At 49.9% G+C, this 23,479-nt stretch overlaps 1 protein-coding gene across 9 annotated transcripts; it reads left to right on the forward strand.

The window, feature by feature from the left end:
* The first annotated feature begins 288 nt into the window (after nt 1–288).
* DNAJB13 (DnaJ heat shock protein family (Hsp40) member B13) lies at nt 289–23,340 on the forward strand. 9 transcript variants are annotated; one of them, XM_033207750.1, is made up of 9 exons: nt 7,780–7,855; nt 8,387–8,410; nt 8,901–9,004; nt 10,065–10,226; nt 17,532–17,689; nt 18,775–18,913; nt 20,929–21,131; nt 21,928–22,004; nt 22,992–23,340. In XM_033207750.1, exons 1-9 carry the CDS (start codon nt 7,791–7,793, stop codon nt 23,143–23,145), a joined length of 1,086 nt encoding a protein of 361 aa, XP_033063641.1. In that variant the 5' UTR covers nt 7,780–7,790; the 3' UTR covers nt 23,146–23,340. The 9 variants fall into 9 exon arrangements, with proteins under 9 accessions (XP_033063646.1, XP_033063642.1, XP_033063648.1 ...); XM_033207754.1 differs by having other exon boundaries at nt 7,815–7,855; nt 18,775–18,888; nt 21,018–21,131; XM_033207755.1 differs by lacking the exons at nt 7,780–7,855; nt 8,387–8,410 and adding an exon at nt 289–1,080 and having other exon boundaries at nt 18,775–18,888; nt 21,018–21,131.
* The last annotated feature ends 139 nt before the right edge of the window (nt 23,341–23,479 follow it).

Raw genomic sequence — 23,479 nt, forward strand, 5'->3', positions numbered from 1 at the left:
AAAACCAAACAAACAAAAAAACAAATTCAAATTGTGGGACATTCTACAAAACACCTGACCATTATTAAAGTGTCAAGGTCATTAAAACCATGGAAAGTCTAAGAAAGTGTCACAGTCAGGAGGCACCGGAGGAGATGTGACAGCTAACTGTAATGTGGCATGTGGGATGGGGTCCGGAACAGAAATAAGATATTAGGTTAAAACAACTAGTAAATCTGAATAAAATGTGGATTTTAGTTAACAATAATGTACCAATATTGGTCATTAGTTGTGACAAATACACCATACTAATGTAAGATGTTAATAATAGGGGAATGTGAGTGCAGTGGCTCACACCTGTAATCCCAGCACTTTCGGAGGCCAAGGTCAGCCCAAAAGTTCAAGAGCAGCCTGGGCAATATGGTGAAACCCCCTTTCTACAAAACATACAAAAATTAACCAGGCATGGTGGTGCACGCCTGTGTCTCAGCTACTTGGAAGGCTGAGGTGGGAGAATCCCTTGAGCCTGGGAGGTCGAGGCTGCAGTGAAGTGTAATCCTGCCACTGCTCTCCAGCCTGGGTGACAGAGTGAGACCCTGTCTCAAAAACATAAAAATAATAATGAAATAGGGGAATGTGGATGTGAGGTATATGGGAACTCTCTGTACTGTCTTCTCAACTTTTCCAAAACTCTGTTCTAAAATAAATGTATTTTTAAAAAATTAGCCAAATGCATTTCTTCTAAAACCTTTTTATTAAAACTAATTGCTGCTCTCTTTAAAAACAAAAACAGAGCCCTGTAAGTCTCCAATTTCTGAGTTGAGTGACCTTTCACAGGGTCACAGAATCAGCCCCAGCTCTCCTAGTCCTTTCACTGACTCCTCTCTGTTGCAGAGGTGAGATTTGTTTAGGGAAGTGGGACTACAACTCCCAGAGTGCACCTGTGCAGTTGTCAGGAGCAACCAAGGAAGCAAACTAACAGTCTTGCTAGAGTCTGAGGACTATCCAGGGCCTCACTGCCAGCCAGCCAGCCATGGGCCAGGATTATTACTCTGTGCTCCAGATCACTCGCAATTCAGAGGATGCCCAGATCAAGCAGGCGTAAGTTGGGGTGGGAGCCAGTCCTTAGGGGTGTGCTGGGGCAGGCCCTCCCGTCTTCTCTTCCAAAACAAGCTTTCCTGCACAGCTTAGGGCAGACAAAGTAAACCTTGTTCCTTCTTTCACTTCTTGCATACCTGTATCCTGGCTTTGGTCTGGGTCAGGGCCCAGGTTGGAAATTTGAACTCTTTTTAGTTCCTCAATCTGCTCCCAACCCATCTCCCTTTATGCTCCATGCCCTGTCTCCTCTCCTGGGTGCCTTGCTTTTCCCAGCAATGAAATGTAGACAAAGGAGCCATTTGAACTTTATCTTGAATATTATGGAGAACCAGAGGCTTGTGAACAAGGAAGTGGTCGGGCCAGATGGATGTTATAAATTCGATTCTGGCCATGATGGAGATTTTCAACATTGACTCAGCTGCATTCCTGAATACTTCCATCAGGTCTTAAGGATGCTCTGGTTCATTCCTAAGAAAGCCTACAACAGGAGTCAGTACATTTTTCTGAAAAAATGTTTTTGTTTCTGTTTTTTTTGAGACAGAATTTTGGTCTTGTTGCCCAGGCTGGAATGCAATGGTGTGATCTTAGCTCATCACAACCTCTGCCTCCTGGGTTCAAGCGATTCTTCTGCCTCAGCCTCCCAAGTAGCTGGGGTTACAGGCACGCACCAGTACGCCCAGCTAATTTTGTATTTTTAGTAGAGATGGGGTTTCTCCTTTTTGGTCAGGCTGGTCTCAAACTCCTGAGCTCTGGTGATCCGCCCGCCTTGGCCTCCCCAAGTGCTGGGATTATAGGTGTGAGTCACCGCACCCGGCCAAAAACATGTTTTTTTTAAACAAATATTTCTTAAGCGTCTACTACAAGGGTCGAGAGGGTACTTCGCCTCCTGCTGCAGTGGTGGCAGCTGTAGATAAATATCTGAATCTGACAGTGACTCTTCCTTACCTCATGCAGCTAGATTTTGTTGCTGAATAGATGTTGAATAAGTCACCACAACTGTGATGGGTGTTACAAAAGAGGAAGTACGAGGGGCTATGGAAGTTATCTTGGAAAGAGAGAGACTCCTTAGGAGGCTGTTCGGGGTAATCAAGGCAAAAGATGAGGCCAGAGAAAGGGGAGGGAATGGACTTGGCAATTAAGTGGATCACTGGAGGGTAAAGAAAAGAGGAGTTCAGGATAACTCAATTAAATTGGGCAGTGACAATAGGTGCGTGTTTTGAGTGTGTAGGTGCAGTTCTGAGAACTTTCCCTCACTCTTTAATCCTCACAACAGTCCTGAGAATTAAGTACCATTAATATCCCACGGCCATGCACTAGTAAATAGTGGAGCCAGTGTTAAGACATCAGGCCTCCCAGAGTTGCCAGTCATGGGCCTATTCCTGGGCCAGGTCCTTTTGGGGATCAGTGGCGTAAGTGGCGAGTCTGCAGTGTTGTTGGAGAAAAAAGACACAAACTCATGAAAAGATTTGAGAACAACTCAGGACAGTGTATGATGTCACCCACTCCTTGGAGCATCTCACTGACCAGAAGGACCCATCCAGGGAAAGGTAATCAGGAGGAAGGGCAGTAGGAGTGCAGAAAGAGAAGCACAACTTAAGCACTGGAAAGGGCTGGATCAGAATCCAGATTCACTTACCTGCTAGCTGTGTGACCTGGGCAAATTACTTAACCTCTCTGAGCCGAAGTTTTCCCAGGTCTAAAAATCATCCTCATAATAAAGGTTGCTGTGAGACTGAAATAGGATTAGATAAGATAATGCATGTGTCCAGCAATCATTTGCATGTGAAACCATGTCATATAAAGAGTGATTAAGGCCTGGCGTGGTGGCTCATGCCTATAATCTGAGCACTTTAGGAGGCCAAAGCAGGAGGATCCCTTGAGCCCAGGAGTTTGAGAGGGCAGCCTGGGCATCATAGGGAGACCCTGTCTTTACAGAACATTTAAAAATTAGCTGGGCATGGTGGCACACACCTGTGTCCCAGCTACTTGGGAGGCTCAGGTGGGAGGATCACTTGAGCCCAGAAAGTAGAGGCTGCATTGAGCTATGATTGCACCACTGCACTCCAGTCCAGGCAACAGAGCAAGACCTGTCACAAAAAAAATAAAAATGGCTAGACGCAGTGGCTCACACCTGTAATCCTAGCACTTGGGGAGGCTGAGGCAGGTGGATCACTTGAGGTCAGGAGTTTGCTACCCTGACCAACGTGGTGAAACCACTTCTCTACTAAAACTACCAAAAAATTAGCCGGGTGTGGTGGCGCACACCTGTAATCCCAGCTACTCGGGAGGCTGAGATAGGAGAATTGCTTGAACCCAGGAGGCGGAGGTTGCAGTGAGCCGAGATCATGCCATTGCACTCCAGCCTGGGTGACAGAGTGAGACTTCGTCTCAAAATAAATAAATAAATAAAAATAAGGCCGGGCGTAGTGGCTCATGCCTGTAATCCCAGCACTTTGGGAGGACGAGGCAGGAGGATCTCCTGAGATCAGAAGTTCGAGACCAGCCTGGCCAACAAGGTAAAACCCCATCTCTACTAAAAAAAAATTAGCCGGGTGTCTTGGCAGGCACCTGTAATCCCAGCTACTCAGGAGACTGAGGCAGGAGAATTGCTTGAACCTGGGAGGTGGAGGTTACAGTGAGCCGAGATTGAGCCATTACACTCCAGCCTGGGCAATAAGAGCAAAACTCTGTTTCAAAAATGACTAACTAACTAAATAAAAATAAATAGAGTGATTAAAAGAACTGTGCATGTTTCAAAAAGCAGTCCTTAACCCTTCTCCCCTGCAATAACTCTAAGTCACATGTATGACATGCTTGCTCATGGGACAACCTAGATATTGATTAAAAAAAGAAGAAGAGCTAAACTTGTTTTTTTTTTTTTTTTTTTTTTTTTGAGACGGAGTCTTGCTCTGTCGCCCGAGCTGGAGTGCAGTGGCCAGATCTCAGCTCACTGCAAGCTCCGCCTCCCGGTTTACGCCATTCTCCTGCCTCAGCCTCCCAAGTAGCTGGGACAACAGGCGCCAGCCACCTCGCCCGGCTAGCTTTTTGTATTTTTCAGTAGAGACGGGGTTTCACTGTGTTAGCCAGGATGGTCTCGAACTCCTGACCTCGTGATCCGCCCGTCTCGGCCTCCCAAAGTGCTGGGATTACAGGCTTGAGCCACCGCGCCCGGCAAGAGCTAAACTTGTATAAGGAAGAGAAGCACCATGATGGTTTATAATTGCCCAGGATTCATAACTGCAGCATTCAAGCTGTGATTTCACCCCTTTCTCTGCCACTCAGGAAAGCAGGTGATGTTACTGCAGGGATAATTTTGAAACCACTCAAATTTATATGAAAAACTAAACCTTTCTCAAACCTTGTTACTTTTTTTTTTTGAAATGGAGTCTCTCTGTCACCCAGGCTGGAGTGCAGTGGCATGATCTGGACTCACTGCAATCACAGCCTTCTAGGTTCAAGTGATTCTTCTGCCTCAGCCTCCCGAGCAGCTGGGACTACAGGTGTGCGCCACTGTACCTGGCTAATTTTTGTATTTTTAGTAGAGACGGGGTTTCACCATGTTGGCCAGCCTGTTTTCAAACTCCTGATTTCAAGTGATCTGCCCGCCTCGGCCTCCCAAAGTGCTGGGACTACAGGAGGCTGAGATGGGTGGATCACTTGAGGCCAGGAATTTGAGACTAGCCTGGCCAACACGGCAAAAACCGGTCTTTACTAAAAATACAAAAATGAGCCAGGTGTGGTGGTGGGCGCCTGTAGTTTCAGCTACTTGAACTTGGGAGGCGGACATTGCAGTGAGCCCAGATCGCACCACTGAACTCCAGCCTAGGCAACAGAGTGAGACTCTCTCTAAATAAATAAATAAATAAAAATAACCGACTGTGACCTTTATAATTGAGAAAGACTGGTTTGGAAGGCTGTGAAAATTGTCTTCAAGTCTCTGAAAGTAGATATTCTCTCTGTAAGGTCCCCAGGGCACAGCCAGGACCCTTATGGATGGAGGGACAGTTGCAGGACAGCAGATCCAGCTTCCTGTTGCAGTAAGAGAAGGCATTGCCTAAAAGTCAGAGCCATTCCACAATGAGATGGGCTGCCCTGTAGGAGGATGCTGAGCGTATATCATTTATTTACTCACTCCTGCTCAGTGCCCAGCAATGGGGCTAGAACTGGATGTAGCAACTCCAGAACCTATTAGATGAGTCAATGACACCTGGAACACAGCGCTGCTAAGGACGAGGATCAAAGGTGCTGGGGACTTGGGAAGGGGAGTCTAACCTAGAAAGGAGGCTAGCTGTCAGGGAAGGCGCCCTGGAGGATTTGGTACCTGAGCCGAAAGTTGAAGGATGAATTAAAAATTGCCCAGAGAAGCTGGGAGGAGCTGTAGAGGGGTGAGTCATGCAGGAGAGGTCAAGGGAGCAGCAAAGGAGAACAGCGAGTGAGGCCAGAGGAAGAGGCAGGGGCTTGGATCTTAAAGTGGGACATCTGAGTTTTATGCTGGAGACAATGGGGAAGCCAGTGAAGGGTTATGCCAGGAGAGGGACCTGGTCAGAAAATGTTTCAGAAGGCCAGCATGGTGGGTCATGCCTGTAATCTTAGCATAATCTTAGCCCTTTGGGAGGCTGAGGTGAGCGAATCACCTGAGGTCAGGATTCAAGACCAGCCTAGCCAACAGGGCAAAACCTTGCCTCTACTACAAAAATTAGCTAGGCGTGGTGGCTCATGCTGGTAATCCCAGCTAATCGGGAGGCTGAGGCAGGAGAATGATGTGAACCCGGGAGGAGCTTGCAGTGAGCCGAGATCATGCCACTGCACTCCAGCCTGGGCGACAGAGCGAGACTCCATCTCAAAACAGAAAAAAAAAAAAAAAAGAAAGTATTTTAGAAGCATCAGCATTAACAAGAGCAGAGAGAGTGAGAACAAGAGTGAGAGATATCATCGCAATTGGCAGCACGCAATGCAGTGGAGAAGGGGCCACTGGGTGCAGGAAGACATGGTTATGCAATACTTGTCGGGATAAAGAGACAGGAACAGAACATTTCTTATTTATTTTGAGACACAGTCTTGCTCTGTCACAGGCTGAAGTGCGGTGGTGTAATCTTGGCTCACTGCAGCCTTGACTTCCTGGGTTCAAGCAATTCTCCCACATCAGCCTCCCGAGTAGCTGGGACTATAGGTGAATGCCACCATGCCCGGCTAATTTTTGCATTTTTTTTTTTTTTTTTTTTTTGTAGAGTCAGAGTTTTGCCATGTTGCCCAGGCTGGTGTCAAACTTCTGAGCTCGAGTCATCCTCCCACCTCGGCCTCCCAAAGTGTTGGGATTACAGGCATGAGCCACTGTACCCAGCCCAGAACATTAGCTAGAAGGAAAACCTCATGTGACTTGGTGACTGATGGGATAAGGAGAGGAGACAAAGGAGAACTTGGAGTCAAAGTGCTCACATTTCTGGCTGCAGTGCCTGGGGAAAAATTATGCAGTGAAAATGTATGTGTTGGCAGGGTCAGGTGGCTCACGCCCATAATCCCAGCACTTTGGGAGGCGGTGGTGGGAGGATCACCTGAGGTCAGGAGTTCGAGACCAGCCTGGCCAACATGGTGAAACCCTGTTTCTAATAAAAATACAAAAAAGTAGTCGGGTGTGGTGGCGAGTGCCTGTAATCTCAGCTGCTTGGGAGGTTGAGGCAGGAGAATAGCTTGAACCCAGGAGGCAGAGGTTGCAGTGAGCAGAGATCGCACCACTGCACTCCAGCTTGGGCAACAAGAGAGAAACTCCCTCTCAAAAAAAAAAAAAAAAAAGTATATGTCTGGACTAGGTGAATTTATGATACCTTGGAGAGGAGATGGCAAGTAGACAGTTGGAGGTAGTCTTTGGTTCAGGGAAGTGGTCTGGTTCAGGATGGAGATTTAGCTGTGAGAGACCGAAGCCTGTCCCTGGGATGAGAGGAGAAACCACGGAACTCTAGGGATGGCGGCGAAGCGAGTGTGGGCACTGGAAAAGCAGGCGGAGGTAAGGTGGGGGGTCATGCCTGGGCTGAGTGACAGGCGTCTGTGCTGGACGCCTCCCGTGCAACCCTCCAGACCCACTCCCCACCCTTCCTGCCCTGCTCGGCTCCGGCTCCGGCTCCGGGAGGCTTCGTTGCCCTCAGCCTTCCACATGGAGCCGGCCCAGGGGAGCACTAGGCGGGAGATGGGGAGGGAGAAGGGCGGGGCTGCGGCTTTATTCCCCAGTTCTCCCCCTATGGGATCTCTTCAGTCAGCTGTGTCGCTTGACAGAAGGTCACAGCTCCGCTGAGGGCCCTGTCCACACACTCCGACAAACCCCTCAGCGTTTCTGGCCTGGAAAAGCTGCACTCCGCTGTCCCTGGCAGTCTCCCTCCGCTCCTCCTGCACCTGGGTGAATGGTCCCTTTATTAAACCCTCCACAAACCACCCAATCCGCGCCATCTTTCCGCCACCCCGGGTCACTTCTGATACATATTCTCAGACACTACGATGTCTGCCCCTCAGAAACAGGCCAGCTGGTAGGACTTGTATTAACCCTCCCTCCTCCAGGTACCGCAGACTCGCCCCTTAACCACCTGTTGAAGTCAAATGAGCCGTCTTCAGCAGAGATTTTCAGGCAAATAGCATAGGACTGGGCAGAAAAGAAGTAGGAAAAAAATAAGCACAGAGTGGGTGGGGGCGGCACAGGAAGGAGACGCGCGTTGAGCGCCTCATCCATGTCCACTGCACACCCGATTGTAGCTCATCCTCCCAAGATGCCTGTGTGTCTGCTCCTGTCCTCTAAGCGTTATGCCCAGACCGTTTATTCCCCGAAGAAGACCACCAGAGTCCAGAGTCAAAGCCAAGGGGCAAGGATCTTTACTGCAAGTTCGAACTTGGTCCCTCTGCTCCACAGCATACAAGAGGGCCCCGAACCATGCATGTGCTCGCTTTTTATAGCCCGATGTAAACAGGATATGTAAGGTTACAGAGAAACAAGGGAATTCTTTGGGTTACAGCATTACGATTGGTTAACATTTTAAGTTACACATTTAGCAGTTTTTTTTATTGGTTCCGCGCTTTCAGTAAAACCACTCCACAAACGGTAGTGACCTTATCGGGGACTCTCCAGGTGGTGTTTTTCTAAAGTTGAGACAAATGGAGGAATGTTTGCACTGGGCCCAGGAAGTTGAGACAAATGGAGGAATGTTTGCACTGGGCCCAGGAAGTTGAGACAAATGGAGGAATGTTTGTACTGGGCCCAGGACTGAGATATATGGAGGAATGTGTTTGTACTGGGCCCAGGACTGAGATATATGTTTGATTTCTTACATAAGAAGCAAACAGGATTAGATGTGTAGGAAATGTACCTGGAGAAACTGTGAAGGATGAAGGGAAGAGAGCAGGAGGGCGCAGGGAGAGTCCCCAGAACACAGTGCAGCCTGATGCTTGGGAGTGGAGACAGGGAGGGTAGGAGTGGGGAGGGAGAGCTCAGCCAGACTCTGGGGAGCCCTCACGCAAAGCGTGCCCATTGGAGGAGTCCTGTGTCTTGCAGGAATGGGCCAGCCTTGGTATCTCCACCACACATAAGCACTGGGGGCAGCTCAGGGGCAGTAGCTTCGGCTCAAATGCCCAGGGGGGCAGCTGCTGGAACTGTCAGTCAGCTGTGCTCCCCGCACCAGCTACTCTTCAAGAGCTGAGCAGTGCACCTCGGCAGCCACCACAGCCCGTGAAACTACCCCGGATTTATAGCCAGGCAGGAGTGGACAGAGTGCCAGCTCTGAACTCTGATCTGCCCTCAGAAACAGGCCAGCTGATACCGCTTGTATGAACTCTCCCTCCTCCAGGTACCGCAGACTCGCCCTTAAGCACCACCCATTGAAGTCAAATGAGCCGTCTTCAGCAGAGATTTTCAGGCAAATAGCAGAGGCCTACGACGTGCTGAGTGACCGTGAGTAGCTGTGGGGCTGAGCAGCCCCCTCGATTAGGATCATTCCTTAAGTCTCCAGACTGTTGGGTTTTCTGAGGGGGCCCAATAGCCAGGAAGCATCCCTCTTCCCTGCCTAGAATCTAGACACATAGAGAAGACAGAATACTGACCTGCCTTTCTCAGTAGAAGCAAGCTGAGGGGGAGGACATAGGGTGTGGAGTGGAGCCCAGGATTACACTGACTCGCTCACCCTGGCAGGCAGTGTGGGAGCAGGGGCACATTCCCCACGCATCCCTATGCCCTGCGAGGATGGGACCTTCCCCGGGAGGAACAGAGTGAGGGGCTTGCAGCTACCGGGAAGAAGGCTGAAGCTGGGCAGGCGCACTCACCTGTCCCTCCCAGTGGCTGAGTGTCATTCCTTAGGGCCAGCAAGAGTAGGAACCCGCACAGAAAGGCCAGGAGTAATTAGGAAATCTCTCTCCTGTGGAAATCAGCTGAGTGAAGAAAGTGTGATCCCCGCCCCGGCACCCAGGGCCATCCTGCAGGGCTTTCCCTGGGGCTTGTCCTGGAGACTAATCCTGGTTCCTGCAGAAGTACAGCTAGAAGATCACTAAGATTTCTACAGCCCTGAGTTTTCAGGACTTCAGGGTCCTTAGACTCTAGGATTTCAAAGTTCTAAAATTTGGAGGCTCTAGAATTCTTAGCTTCTAAAATGTCAAGGTTCTACAATTCTGTTTACCCCAGATAAGACAGTGGCCATGATGACTGAGTTAGGCCAAATTCCAGGGCTGTGGCCTGAGCCTCAGTCTCTCAGTTATTCCCCCAATCTCTCACCCTGCCCCTAGCAAACCCAAGGCTTTCCCGTCTCTCTTCTGAGCTACAGAAGCCATACCTAGGTCCTCCCAGAATGAAATGGAACCCGACTCCTAGGGTGTCATTCCAAAGACTGCCAGACAGCAGGCACTTTGGGATCAGGCTGCTTCTGCCCCTTCCCTTTCTCCATATCCGCCTGCTTCCCAGCCCCTCCACCTATCTCAGCTCCCAAAGTTGGACGCCTCCTCAAAGTGATGCCCGTCCACAGCCGTGAAGAGAGGCATCTACGACAAGTTTGGAGAGGAGGGCCTGAAGGGTGGGATTCCTGTGGAGTTTGGATCTCAGACCCCATGGACAACTGGTTATGTCTTCCACGGCAAACCGGAAAAGGTGTTCCACGAGTTCTTTGGTGGAAACAACCCCTTCAGTGGTAAGAGGTCTTCCTCCCCCACCTTGCCTTGCAGAGAAATGACACAGCTATAAATGATGCTTTTTGTTAAGTAGGTTTGTTTTTATTTTTACTTTATTATTTTATTTTATTTATTTATTTATTTTTTGGAGATGGAGACTCGCTCTGTCGCCCAGGCTGGAGTGCAGTGGTGCGATCTTGGCTCGCTGCAACCTCTGCCTCCTGAGTTCAAATAATTCTCCTGCCTCAGCCTCCCGAATAGCTGGGACTACAGGCGCACACTGCCATGCCCGGTTAATTTTTTAAAATTTTTAGTAGAGATGGGGTTTCACCATGTTGCCCAGGCTGCTTTTGAACTCCTGAGCTCAGGCAATCTGCCCACCTTGGCCTCCCAAAGTGCTAGGATTACAAGCGTGAGCCACTGCAGCCGGCCTATTTTTACTTTAATAAATATATATAACACATTGCAAAACAAAAAGTAAAACATAATTCATTGAAAAAGAAATACATTCCAGCCCTCCATTTTCTTTCTTTCTTTCTTCTTTTTTTTTTTTTTTGAGATGGAGTCCTGTTCTGTCACCCAGGCTGGATGTCACCCATTGCAGTGGCATGATTTCAGCTCACTGCAACCTCCACCTCCCGGGTTCAAGCAGTTCTCCTTGCCTCAGCCTCCTGAGTAGCTGGGATTACAGGCACTTACCACCATACCCAGCTAGTAATTTTGTATTTTTTAGTAGATGAAGGGGTGGCCTACCCCCCCACCCCTGTGGGCGTTTCTCGTTAGGTGGAACGAGAGACTTGAGAAAAGAAATGAGACACAGAGACAAAGTATAGAGAAAGAAAAAGTGGGCCCAGAGGACCGGCGCTCAGCATACAGAGGACCCACGCTGGTCTCTGAGTTCCCTTAGTATTTATTGATAATTATCTTTACCATCTTAAAGATAAGGGAGTGGCAGGACAATAGGATCATTGTAGGGAGAAAATTAGCAGTAAGACATATGGATAAGATCTGTGACATGAATAAGTTCAAAGGAAAATGCTGTGCCTTGATATGCATACGCAAACATCTTCCATAAACCTTTTAGCAGCATTGTTTCAGCAAGTCCCACCTTTTGCCCTAAGGCGGTTTTCTCCTTTCTCAGTAAACAAAGCATACAATCGGGTCTCACACCGAGATGTTCCATTGCCCAGGGATGGGCAGGAGACAGATGCTTTTCTCTATCTTAACTGCCAACATCCGCCAAAAGGCCTTCTTTCCTCTGGTACTAGTCCTCCTCAGCACAGACCCTCCACGGGTGTCGGGCTAGGGGACGATCAGGTCCTTCTCTTCCCACGAGGCCCTGTTTCAGACTGTCACATGGGGAGAAACCTTGGACAATACCTAGCTTTCCTAGACAAAGGTCCCTGTGACCTTTGGCCGTGTACCTGTCTCTGGGTACTTGAGATTAAGAGAATGGTGATGACCTTTAACCAGCAAGCTGCCTTCAGGCACTTGTTTAACAAAGACACATCCTGCACAGCCCAAAATCCATTAAACCTTGAGTCACCACAGCACATGTCTCTTGCAAGGACAAGGTTGGGGGTAGGGTCACAGATTAACAGCATCTCAAATACAGAACAAAATGGAGTCTCTTATGTCTGCTTCTTTCTATATAGACACAGTAACAGGCTGATCTCTCTTTCTTTTCCCCACAAGTAGACATGTGGTTTCACCATATCTGCCAGGCTGGTCTCAAACTCCTGACCTCAGCTGACCTCAGCCCACCTCGGCCTCCCAAATTGCTGGGATCACAGGCATGAGCCACTGTGCCTAGCCCAGCCCTCAGAAGCAGCTACTAGGAAACAGTTTATGTATCCTCCCAGAAACTTTCTATGCATGTATGAGCTGTATTTATTTTTACATATGTTATGCCCAGACCGTTTATTCCCCGAAGAAGACCACCAGAGTCCAGAGTCAAAGCCAAGCGGCAAGGATCTTTAATGCAAGTTCGAACTTGGTCCCTCCGTTCTACAACATACAAGAGGGCCCCAAACAATGCGTGCGCTTGCTTTTTATAGCTCGAGGTAAACAGGACTTGTCAGGTTACAGAGGAACAAGGCATTTCTCTAGGCTACAGCATTACAATTGGTTTACATGTTAATGTTAAGTTATGCTTTTAGCAGCCTTCTTATCGGTTCCTGCGCTTTTACAAACGGTTGTAACCTTATTGGAGCTTCTCCAGGTGTTGTTTTTCTTAATGTGTTTGTGTCGGGCAGGCGTATGGGGGGATGTGATGTGCTCAAGGCGGTGATGTGTTGAGGAATGTGTTCTTTCACATAAGCCTTTTATTTTGTTAAGGAAATAGGGCCACATTTTACACACTGATTTTTTTTCACTTAATGTATCTTGGAGATTATCTTATATGTTATACTACATATAGATCTACTTTATTCACTTATATGTAAGTCTACATACTATGTATAGATCTGCATAAGATTTCATTGTACAGATGTCTATTAGGGATCCACTACAGAAACAAATACTGTTTCAGCCATGTGAAGCAGAAAGGGGTTCAAAACAGGGAATTAGGTGCTTTAAAAAATCACTGAGGCCAGGTGTGGTGGCTCACTCCTGTAATCCCAGCACTCTGGGAGGCTGAGGTAGCTGGATCACTTGAGTATAGGAGTTCGGTGCCAACCTGGGCAACATAGCCAAACCCCATCTCTACAAAAAATGTGCTGGGAACGGTGGTGTGTGTCTGTAGTCCCAGCTACTCAGGAGGCTGAGGTAGAAGAATCGCCTGAGCCCAGGAGGTTGAGGCTGCAGTGAGCCAAGATCAGGCTACTGCACTGCAGCCTGGGTGACAGATTGATACCTTGTCTCAATAAAATAAAATAAATACATACATACATAATCATTGAAAGGCCTGGGTGAGAAGGCTCTAAGCTGGCCCTGTAGGAAATCTTCCAAGAACACCACCTCTAAACTGGCCTACAAGGAAAGCTGCTGTCTCTGTCACAGTCACGAAGAAGGAATCAGGAAATGTCACCATTGCATTCCAGAACACACCATAAATGTAGCTGCAACTGCTGCCTCACTTGCTTCTGACAGGCATGAAACTCGTAGGTGGACACACAAAGGCTGCTGCAGAAAAACCCAGTATTTCCACGACAGTGCTCACCAGCTCCAGGCAGAGCCATGGAGAGATGCCTGCTGCCTTCTTCCTGCCTCCCAAGTAGCTCAGGGTTTACCTGATGAACAGAATTCAAAGCCAGAACCTTAGCTGCTGGAGAGTCTGGGGGATGTTCCTTTTGGCTCTACAGATTCTCTAGGAGGGAAGGTATGCAAGAAGGAGGTCAGAGCAGATGCCAAGTGCCAGCATGGCTACCATGGGTGTTTTATAATTTATTATTATTAGAGTCTTACTCTGTTGCCCAGGAGTGCAGTGGCACAATCTTGGCTCACTGCAACCTCTGCCTCCTGGGTTCAAGCGATTCTCCTGCCTCAGCCACCCGAGTAGCTGGGATTACAGGTGGGCGCCAGAACGCCTGGCTAATTTTTATATTTTTAGTAGAGATGGGGTTTCCACTCAAGACTGGCCAGGCTAGTTTTGAACTCCTGACCTCAGGTGATCTGCCTGCCTAATCCTCCCAAAGTGCTGGGATTACAGGCATGAGCCACTGTGCCAGGTATAATTTATTATTATTATTATTATTTTTTTTTTTTTTGAGACGGAGTCTCGCTCTGTCGCCCAGGCTGGAGTGCAGTGGCCGGATCTCAGCTCACCGCAAGCTCCGCCTCCCGGGTTTACGCCATTCTCCTGCCTCAGCCTCCCGAGTAGCTGGGACTACAGGCGCCCGCCACCTCGCCCGGCTAGTTTTTTGTATTTTTTAGTAGAGACGGGGTTTCACCATGTTAGCCAGGATGGTCTCGATCTCCTGACCTCGTGATCCGCCCGTCTCGGCCTCCCAAAGTGCTGGGATTACAGGCTTGAGCCACCGCGCCCGGCCAAATTTATTATTTTTAATTACTGTCTTATTGATGGGTATTTAATTTCTTTCTGGTCTTTTGCTAATATTGTATTTGTGGGAAGATACCTCTTGTCTCTTTTACAGTTAAAACAGTTCTTGTGCTATTTATAGTTTCCCTAATATGCTTGTCTCCTTACCAGACTGGGAGCTCCTCCAGGTCCGATTGATCTCAGAGTAGCCAAACCCCAGCCTAGCATCTGACAAGAGTGAGTGGATGAGTGGATGCGTGAAATGAAGGAAGGAAGGACAGATGGATGAATGGATGAGTGGGTGTATGAATGAATAGATGGGCGTGTGGTAGGTGGGTGGGTAGGCAGATGGATGGCTGGGTAGGCGGATGGATGGCTGGGTAGGTGGATGGGTGCATGATCCCAGGTCTCAGATGAACTGACCAAGAGTTGATTTTTGAGGCTCAGAATCATCTTGCAAAGGCAGTGAAAAGACCTTCACACCTTTCTTCCTGGCTCTAGTTATGCCCACATAGGGCTAGATTTTCACTGCCTGTTTTCTCCTACACCCCTTTCCCCTTCTCCCTGACTGTACTTCAGCCTTTCTGAACTTCAAAAGTTCTCTCCTTCTCTTCTCTGTGCCAATACGTGGGTTATAGCCCCTCTGCCTCAGAGACTGCTCCCCTTGTGTGCCACCCTCATGTGTCTGCCAGAGGAAGCTTAGTTTATAAGCTCCCCGTGAGACTGAAAACAGCAAGGGGCTTTGAGTAGCAGGCCTGTTTCCAATCCATGTGCTGCCATTTGTGAACTGTGTGGTCCTGGGAAAATTTCCTTACCCCTCTGAAACCCCAGCTTCCTAACCATTACATAGACAAAATAATCATTAAGGCTCAAGGGCTATTATCAGATGAGATAATGTTTATGAAAAGGGACTTTGCAATCGGCCAGGCACGGTGGCTCACGCCTGTAATCCCAGCACTTTGGTAGGCCGAGGCCGGCAGATCACCTGAGGTCGGGAGTTCGAGACCAGCCTGACTACCATGGAGAAAACCCATCTCTACTAAAAAAAAAAAAAAAAAACAGTTGGGCACGGTGGCACATTCCTGTAATTCCAGCTACTCAGGAGGCTGAGGTAGGAGAATCGCTTGCACCAAGGAGGTGGACGTTGTGGTGAGCCAAGATTGCGCCATTGCACTCCAGCCTGGCAACAAGAGTGAGACTCCATCTCAAAAAAAAGAAAAAAAGAAAAAGAAAAGGAAAGGGGCTTTGCAGCCCAAAAATGCCATACGGTGGACCTTGTCTCCCTACCTGTCTCAGTTCAAAGGAGCCAAGGGAGTCTATAGGGCATCGCTCATTGGGAAAGGTCAGGCTCAGGGTCTGGGCCTCCTTAGGCAGCACCCAGAAGTTATACTGCCACAGTGCGCCACCCCAAGGGTTCCTGAGTCCCATCTCCCTGCAGGGTCGAGGGGCTGGGCTTCCTGTGGCCTGGCTATTGGAGTGTTTACTGCCTGGTACACTGTAGGTCTGGATGGACAAGTGAAATCAGCAATGCAACAGGAGGACCAGATGATTTGCAGGCCCCTTGATTGCCCATCACATCTTAGAGGGACACAGTGTAGTCACCTCATCCCTGCCTAAGGTCATTTCACCATTCACCTGTGAAGTTCATTCCATGGCATTAACCATGAGAGACAGAATATGGGAACTCTGAACCATAGTGCCCCTCAAGTTTACAGCTTACGAAGGGCTTCCATATCTAGCAATGCAGTGTGGCACAGTGGTTAAGGACACAATTTCCGTATTCATATTGTCCTGTGGTTCAGATCCCAACTCTACTGCTTACTAGCTATGGGACCTTAAGCATTTTGTTTGGCCTCTCTGGACCAATGAAATAATAATGTAAGGTGCCAAAAATAGCACCTGATGCATAGTAAGCTCTCAGCAAGTTTCAGCTCTTTATCTTAATGGTGGAAGCCAGGTCAGACATTATTACCCCATCCCACAGACCAAGACACTGAAGCCCACGGATCACACAGCACATCAGGGGCAGAGCCGGGATGGGGCTGTCTTTGCACTGGGAGGAAGGATGTGGGCAGCAAGAGGGGTTATGGGTGTAGAGCTGGGCAGGGGCAAAATAAATTGAGGACGGCCGGGCGCGGTGGCTCAAGCCTGTAATCCCAGCACTTTGGGAGGCCGAGACGGGCGGATCACGAGGTCAGGAGATCGAGACCATCCTGGCTAATACGGTGAAACCCTGTCTCTACTTAAAAATACAAAAAACTAGCCGGGCGACGAGGCGGGCGCCTGTAGTCCCAGCTACTCGGGAGGCTGAGGCAGGAGAATGGCGTAAACCCGGAAGGCGGAGCTTGCAGTGAGCTGAGATCCGGCCACTGCACTCCAGCCTGGGCGACACAGCGAGACTCCGTCTCAAAAAATAAACAAATAAATAAATAAATAAATTGAGGAAAGAGGAATTTGGGGGCTGCTGGTGGCCTCTCAAATTGTTAGGGACCAACCTTTTCCCTCTCCCATCTCAGTTGACAGCTTTATAGAAACTTGAGTCTGGGGTCTTTAGTAGTCTTGGACTGGGCTGGACAGCGAAGGGGAGTGGCGTCTGTGGAAGAGTAGGGAGGACTAGCCGGCTCTGACCTTCCTGCCGAAGACTACCAGCAGTCTCTTCTGGCACTCCCGAGCGCGGCCACCAGAGGGAGCGCCTCCCTTTCCTGAGACAGCCAGAGTTACAGTATCCAAGTTGCCGGGCGCGGTGGCTCAAGCCTGTAATCCCAGCACTTTGGGAGGCCGAGACGGGCGGATCACGAGGTCAGGAGATCGAGACCCTCCTGGCTAACACGGTGAAACCCCGTCTCTACTAAAAAATACAAAAGAACTAGCCGGGCGAGGTGGCGGGCGCCTGTAGCCCCAGCTACTCGGGAGGCTGAGGCAGGAGAATGGCTTAAACCCGGGAGGCGGAGCTTGCAGTGAGCTGAGATCCGGCCACTGCACTCCAGCCTGGGCGACAGAGCGAGACTCCGTCTCAAAAAAAAAAAAAAAAAAAAAAAAAAAAAAAAAAAGAGAGACGGGGAAGCAGCGGGGGCGGCGGGGGGTGATATCCTAATCAGGGGTGAAGCAGTGGGAAGTGGCAAGGGATGATAATCACTGCATCAGCAGTTGAAGCAGCTCCTTGGCTTGGCCAGTCTGAGAGGTGGTTATAGCCTGCTGGGTATTACACAGGGCACTGAGGAGGTTGGGGAGCGTATCTGGATGGGGAGGTGGAGTGTGTGTGTGTGTGTGTGTGTGTGTGTGTGTATACACGCGTGTCTGGGTCTCTGGATACAATTTCTCTTACTCCTCTCCCTACCTCCTGCAGAGTTTTTTGGTGCAGAAGGAAGTGAGGTGGATTTGAACTTTGGGGGGCTTCAGGGCCGAGGGGTCAAGAAGCAGGACCCCCCAATCGAACGGGATCTCTACCTGTCCCTGGAGGACTTATTCTTTGGCTGCACCAAAAAAATTAAGATCTCCAGAAGGGTGAGTACTCAGCTTGCGCCTCCCGGGAGCCATCACCTATCTCCTGCAGCCTAGCAGCCACCTCCTCCCTTACCCGGGTGGGAGGACTCAGGGATGGTCTCTGATGGAATTATGGAACCTTAGATTCAGAGACCTAGGATGTTAGAATTCTGGAATCTGACATTTGGAAGGGACAATTGAGTATATTAGCCCAGTTCTTTCCTAGTGCAGGAGTGCCCTCTGCAGCCTTCCCAACTGCAGCCTTCCTCTCTTTCAATTCAGCCTCATCCCCGAGGGAACTGGAAAGGCTCTGAATCCTCTGAATTCTTTCCTCTGGGCTTTACCAGACCATATTCCCAGGATTTTTACCAGGGTGCATGCCTCGTGCATAAGAAAGAACAGTGGGCATGGAGGGTGGGCTGGGAGACAGTCACCAAGGTGACGGGTTGAGGAAGACCCTCAGTGCCTTGTGTCTAGTCCTTGGCTTGGCCCTGTCCCATGGCCCAGCCCTGTGCCAAGCACAAGAGCAAGCCTCCTCTACCTTTGCCCAGCAGAGGAGATGCTGATGCGGCCATGCTTTCCACAGATGGCACCCATCTGGACATGCGATTGGGGAGTGGAAGGATGACACAGTGGTGAATGCACTGGGGGAGGCTTAGATATGTTGACTTTAATTTCTCTCTTTGGGATTAAGAGACTTGCTGGAGACTCAAGCCCAGGCCTCTGGGATTTGGAGAGAGGAACGAAGTACATTTTCACCGTGTATCTGTTAGTGGCCAGGCCTGGAGCTGTGTGTTTGATCAACTAATGGTGACTACTTGTCATCTCAGCCCCTAGCCCCAGTCTCATGGCATCCCCTGCCGTCCTGGAATCATAGGTTCTTGGTTGTCATGGCAACAGGATGGGCGTGGGAGTGGCTCAGGGCAGGCTCTCCCCATTGGTGGAGGCTCTTCCCATTGCTAGAGGATTGAGCCCAAGTGCAAATCCCATAGAGCATCTTTCATGTGTGCAAAGGTCACCTGAGTGTTCATGAAAATCTGAGCAAATCTTGACTGTGCTCATGGAAGTCCTAAGCGGACCTCCCCACACCTGATATGTTGCTGCAGGTGCTGAATGAGGATGGGTACTCCTCCACCATCAAGGACAAGATCCTGACCATTGATGTGAAGCCTGGTTGGAGGCAGGGCACACGCATCACCTTTGAGAAGGAAGGGGACCAGGTGAGGGTGGAAGAAGCTGACTCAGGTCAGTCACTGGACTCAGGCGGTGGGAAGACTGAGAAGGAAGGGAAGGGAAAAGAGGCAATACTTTTTCCTGACCCTGTGAGCCTTGGTCTGTAGAGAGCCCAGTCTGCAGAGTGGGTGAGATGGGATCCCTAATGTTCCTTCCAAGGAACAGAGCCTTATAATGCTTCTGTGAACAGGCAGCCCAGGGACTGTCCCCATTTTACAGAGTGGGAAACGGGGGCCCAGAGAAGAATGGGACTTGCCTGGCAAGAACATGAGAGCTGAAAGGAGACCCCAGTCTGAACTCCAGTGTTTTCCTGATTTTCTTCAGTGCTTTTCAGAATAAAGCCCAACTACAGAAGCTACTCAGAAACCATTTAATCATAATAATTTTATTTATTTATTTATTTTATTTTATTTTATTTTATTTTGAGACGGGAGTCTCACTTTGTTGACCAGGCTGGAGTGAGGTGGCACAATTTCAGCTCATTGCAACCCCCACCTCCTGGATTCAAGCGATTCTCCTGCCCCAGCCTCCTGAGTAGTTGTGACTACAGGCACATGCCACCACACACAGCTAATTTTTTTTTTTTTTTTATTGAGACAGAGTCTCACTCTGTTACCCAGGCTGGAAGGCAGTGGCACAGTCTTGGCTCACTGCAAACTCTGCTTCCTGGGTTCAAGTTATTCTGCTGCCTCAGCCTCCCCACTAGCTGGGATTACAGGCATGCACAACCACATCCAGCTAATTTTTGTATTTTTAATAGAGACGGGGTTTCACCATGTTGGCCAGGCTAGTCTCGAACTCCTGATCTCAGGTGATCCACCCGTCTCGGCCTACCAAAGTGCTTGGGATTACAGGCGTGAGCCACTGCATCCGGCCACCCAGCTAATTTTTGTATTGTTACAGAGATAGGGTTTCTCCATGTTGGCCAGACTGGCCTCGAACTCCTGACCTCAGGTGATCTGCCTGCCTCGGCCTCCCACAGTGCCTGGGATTACAGATGTGAGCCACCATGCCTGGCCTATTAGTAACACTTTTAAATTAAATACTATTTAAATAAAAACATAAAATTATTGTCCAAGGCGTGCTGAGTCCTTAAGTCCTGAGAAGAGGCAGAATGATGGAGCATTCAGAGCCAGGAAAGATACATTCCTTTGCCTGCACTTTTTGCCCCCTTTCTTACCTATGAAACATCTACCTCCAGTCTGGCCTGGTGGCTTACACCTACAGCTCCAGCACTTTGGGATGCCAAGGCAAGAGAATCACTTGAGCTCAGAAGTTTGAGACCAGCCTGGGTAACATAGCGAGACCTTCTCTCTACTAAAAACAAAAAAGTTAGCTGGGCATGGCAGTGTGTGCCTGTTGTCCCAGATACTCAGGAGACTGAGGCGGGAGGATCTCTTGAGCCCAGGAGGTCAAGGCTGTGGTGAGCTATGATCATGCCACTACACTTCAGCCTGGGCAACAGAGAGAGACCCTGTCTAAAAAAACAAAAAACAAAAAACAAACAAACAAAAAATATATAAAACATCTACTTTGAAGAAACATGCTTCAAAACCCAGCTCGTGTTTCCTGCTCTGGGCAGCCTTCTCTGAGCCCCAGGATCTGGGCCTCCCTTTATCATGTCTTGAGTGTGCTGAGGATTCACCGTCAGTTCCTCTCCCTCCCGGCCACGAGACTGGGAGCTCCTTGGGGTGAGGGGCCAGTCTGATTTCTCTGTCCCCAATGCCCAGAAGAGACCTCAGCAGACTTGTGGTGACTTAATGACAGGGGTGTCATGCCTGGAGTTACTAGCAAGACAGAGACATATGGTCAGTTGCCTGACACCCAGCTCAGTGTTCTACCTGCCATCTGAGGAAGCCTCTCCGAGCCTCCAGCTGAGTGTGTCTATTTTGGCCATGCTCAGTACAGAAGTAATTCTGGGGGGATGCATCTGGGTAAGCTTCTCAGGCTTCTAATCTATCTGGGCTATGGGGGCCAAACTGAAAAGGCCCTTCCAGAAAACCTGCTCTCATCTCCCCATTGTACAGATGAAGACATGGAGACAAGTAGAGGCAGGAACCTGGCCAAGGTCACACGGCCAACTAGTCCTTGTCACCCTTTGGCGTCCCCTGCCCAGGGCCCCAACATCATCCCAGCAGACATCATTTTCATCGTAAAGGAGAAGCTACACCCTCGCTTCCGCAGGGAGAATGACAACCTCTTCTTCGTGAACCCCATCCCTCTGGGAAAGGTGAGTGGGCAAAGCGCAGGAGCAGCGGGGAGGGGATCAGCGTGAGCCCCACCTGCCCCGGCCTAGACTTGGCATCCCCTCCCGCAACCACCTGCCATCAGTCACTAAGCCCTGTGAATTCCACCCTCCAAATCACTATCCACTTGGTCCCCTCTGCTCATCCGCAGTGCCTGGATCTGTGCATCAGATCTGCACAGCAGGTCCTCCTCCCCACTTCTCATCTCCTCCAGGCTCTTCTCCTTAGGATCCTGCCACACACTCATCGGACCCTGCCATACTCCTCACTGTCTAAACATCTTTGTTTAGAGGGCCACTGGAGGCCCTCTGCGATCTGCTCCCTGCTTACCCCTTCCCCCGCACTCCAGCCCCTTTGCCGCACAGCACCCTGCCTGCGTAACGCATTTTCACGCCTCCGTTCTCATTTCTGCTGGGCCCTCTCCCTGGAATGCTGTCTATTCACCTGACCCTATAGGGGCCTCATCAATAGCTACCACCACTGCTACCACTTCCTGCCCCACTCCGGAATGGTTTAGGGGCCTCTCCTTGGCTCCCACAAACACTTTTATTCTATCTCTATCATTACATTTATACAACATCCATCTTACCTGCCAGATCCATCCTTCTTTCCTGCCAGGGCAGAAAATGCCTCGGTCATTCACCTATTAGTTCTTGAACAGCCTCGTCTCCCTTGTGCCCAACTCACAGTCTGGCACTGGACAGGTTCCTAAAGTGCCTCCTAAATAGGAGGGCCATGGTGACCCTCCTCAGCCCCACCTTCGGCCCTGACCCTCCCTAGGCTCTCACCTGCTGCACTGTGGAGGTGAAGACTCTAGATGACCGTCTGCTCAACATCCCCATCAATGACATCATCCAGTGAGTCCATCTGCCTTGGGCCCCAGTAGCCAAGAGAAGGGCTAGCCTGGGATTTAGGGGGTATTGTCAGACAGGTCTGCCCAGTAGAGTTGTACAGGCTGCCCCCAGCACAAGGATTCCCTGCTGAGGGGATAGAGAGGACCAAAACCAAACCTACACTCTGGCCACGCTGTGGGCTGCAATCACCCGGCAAAAGGAACACCTTTTTCTAATCCACACGAAGCCACTGCAGAGGCTAGAGGCCCCCAGTGTTGGGCAAGCCCGTGGCCTCCATCCCTCCAAACTTCTTTTTTTTTTTTTTTTTTTTTTTTTTTGAGGCGGAGTCTCGCTCTGTCGCCTGGACTGGAGTGCAGTGGCCGGATCTCAGCTCACTGCAAGCTCCGCCTTCCGGGTTACGCCATTCTCCTGCCTCAGCCTCCCGAGGAGCTGGGACTACAGGCGCCCGCCACCTCGCCCGGCTAGTTTTTGTATTTTTTTTTAGTAGAGACGGGGTTTCACCGTATTAGCCAGGATGGTCTCGATCTCCTGACCTCGTGATCCGCCCGTCGCGGCCTCCCAAAGTGCTGGGATTACAGGCTTGAGCCACCGCGCCCGGCCTAAACTTCTCATTAGAGTTCTGAGTTGTATCCCCTAAGTCCTTTTCCAAGAAAGGCCCTCTGCCCCTGCGGAGGTTTGCCTGGCAGCCCAGCACCCCCGCCCTCACCTCAGGCTTTGCTCACCCTTACTTCCCGTTTCCCGTATCTTAAACAAAGTTTCTGGAATCCTCCATCAGAGACTCAGTGTAAACAGGTTTTCAGGGAGCAAGCTGTTTGGAATAAGCCAGTCTCCTCTCCTTTCCCAACCAGTTCCGACGAAGAGCCACTCCAGGTGAAGGCTGGAGTGACTGTTCCCTTCCTGGGGTTATGTGAGTAGGGGTTATGTGACAGGGACTTGCTGAGGTGCTGCTCTGGGATGATCTCTAAGCTCCTTTCTTTCATCCTATTTCAGCCCCAAATACTTCAAGAAGGTGCCAGGTGAGGGGATGCCATTGCCAGAGGACCCCACTAAGAAGGGGGATCTCTTCATCTTCTTCGACATCCAGTTCCCCACCCGCCTCACACCCCAGAAGAAGCAGATGCTGCGCCAGGCATTGCTGACATGACTGTGGGGGGCTGGAGCAGGGGTGAGAGGAGGCTAGCCGGGCCTCACCCCACCCCTACCCGCCATAGCCTCAGGGTGTGCACAGGTGTGCATAGCCTCAGGGAGCCTGCTGCACAGATATGATACCAGAGTGGGATGGTGCAGGGCTTAAACTAACATAATAAAGATCTATTTCCTGTCCTCCAGCTACACCCATGAGAGTGCGTTGGAGAGGAGCTTCATATTAGCCTTTCTTGGGGGGCACAGGGAAGAAAGAGGCCCAAGGAGCTGAGTGCCTGGGTCCCTGTCCTGGCTTTGTGGGAAAGGGCAGGTAAGGGTTCAGATCCTCTGTGCTT

This window comes from Trachypithecus francoisi, unplaced genomic scaffold (assembly GCF_009764315.1).
Source record: "Trachypithecus francoisi isolate TF-2019V2 unplaced genomic scaffold, Tfra_2.0 Lachesis_group8, whole genome shotgun sequence".
Classification (NCBI taxonomy): Eukaryota; Metazoa; Chordata; class Mammalia; order Primates; family Cercopithecidae; genus Trachypithecus; species Trachypithecus francoisi.

Coding starts and splice junctions, on each gene's coding strand:
- DNAJB13 (XM_033207750.1), top strand. CDS start 7,791: ATGTCCACTGCACACCCGATTGTAGCTCATCCTCCCAAGATGCCTGTG. Junction 9,005..10,064: donor CTACGACGTGCTGAGTGACC/GTGAGTAGCTGT, acceptor GCCCGTCCACAG/CCGTGAAGAGAGGCATCTAC. Junction 18,914..20,928: donor GGTGGAAGAAGCTGACTCAG/GTCAGTCACTGG, acceptor CCCATTGTACAG/ATGAAGACATGGAGACAAGT.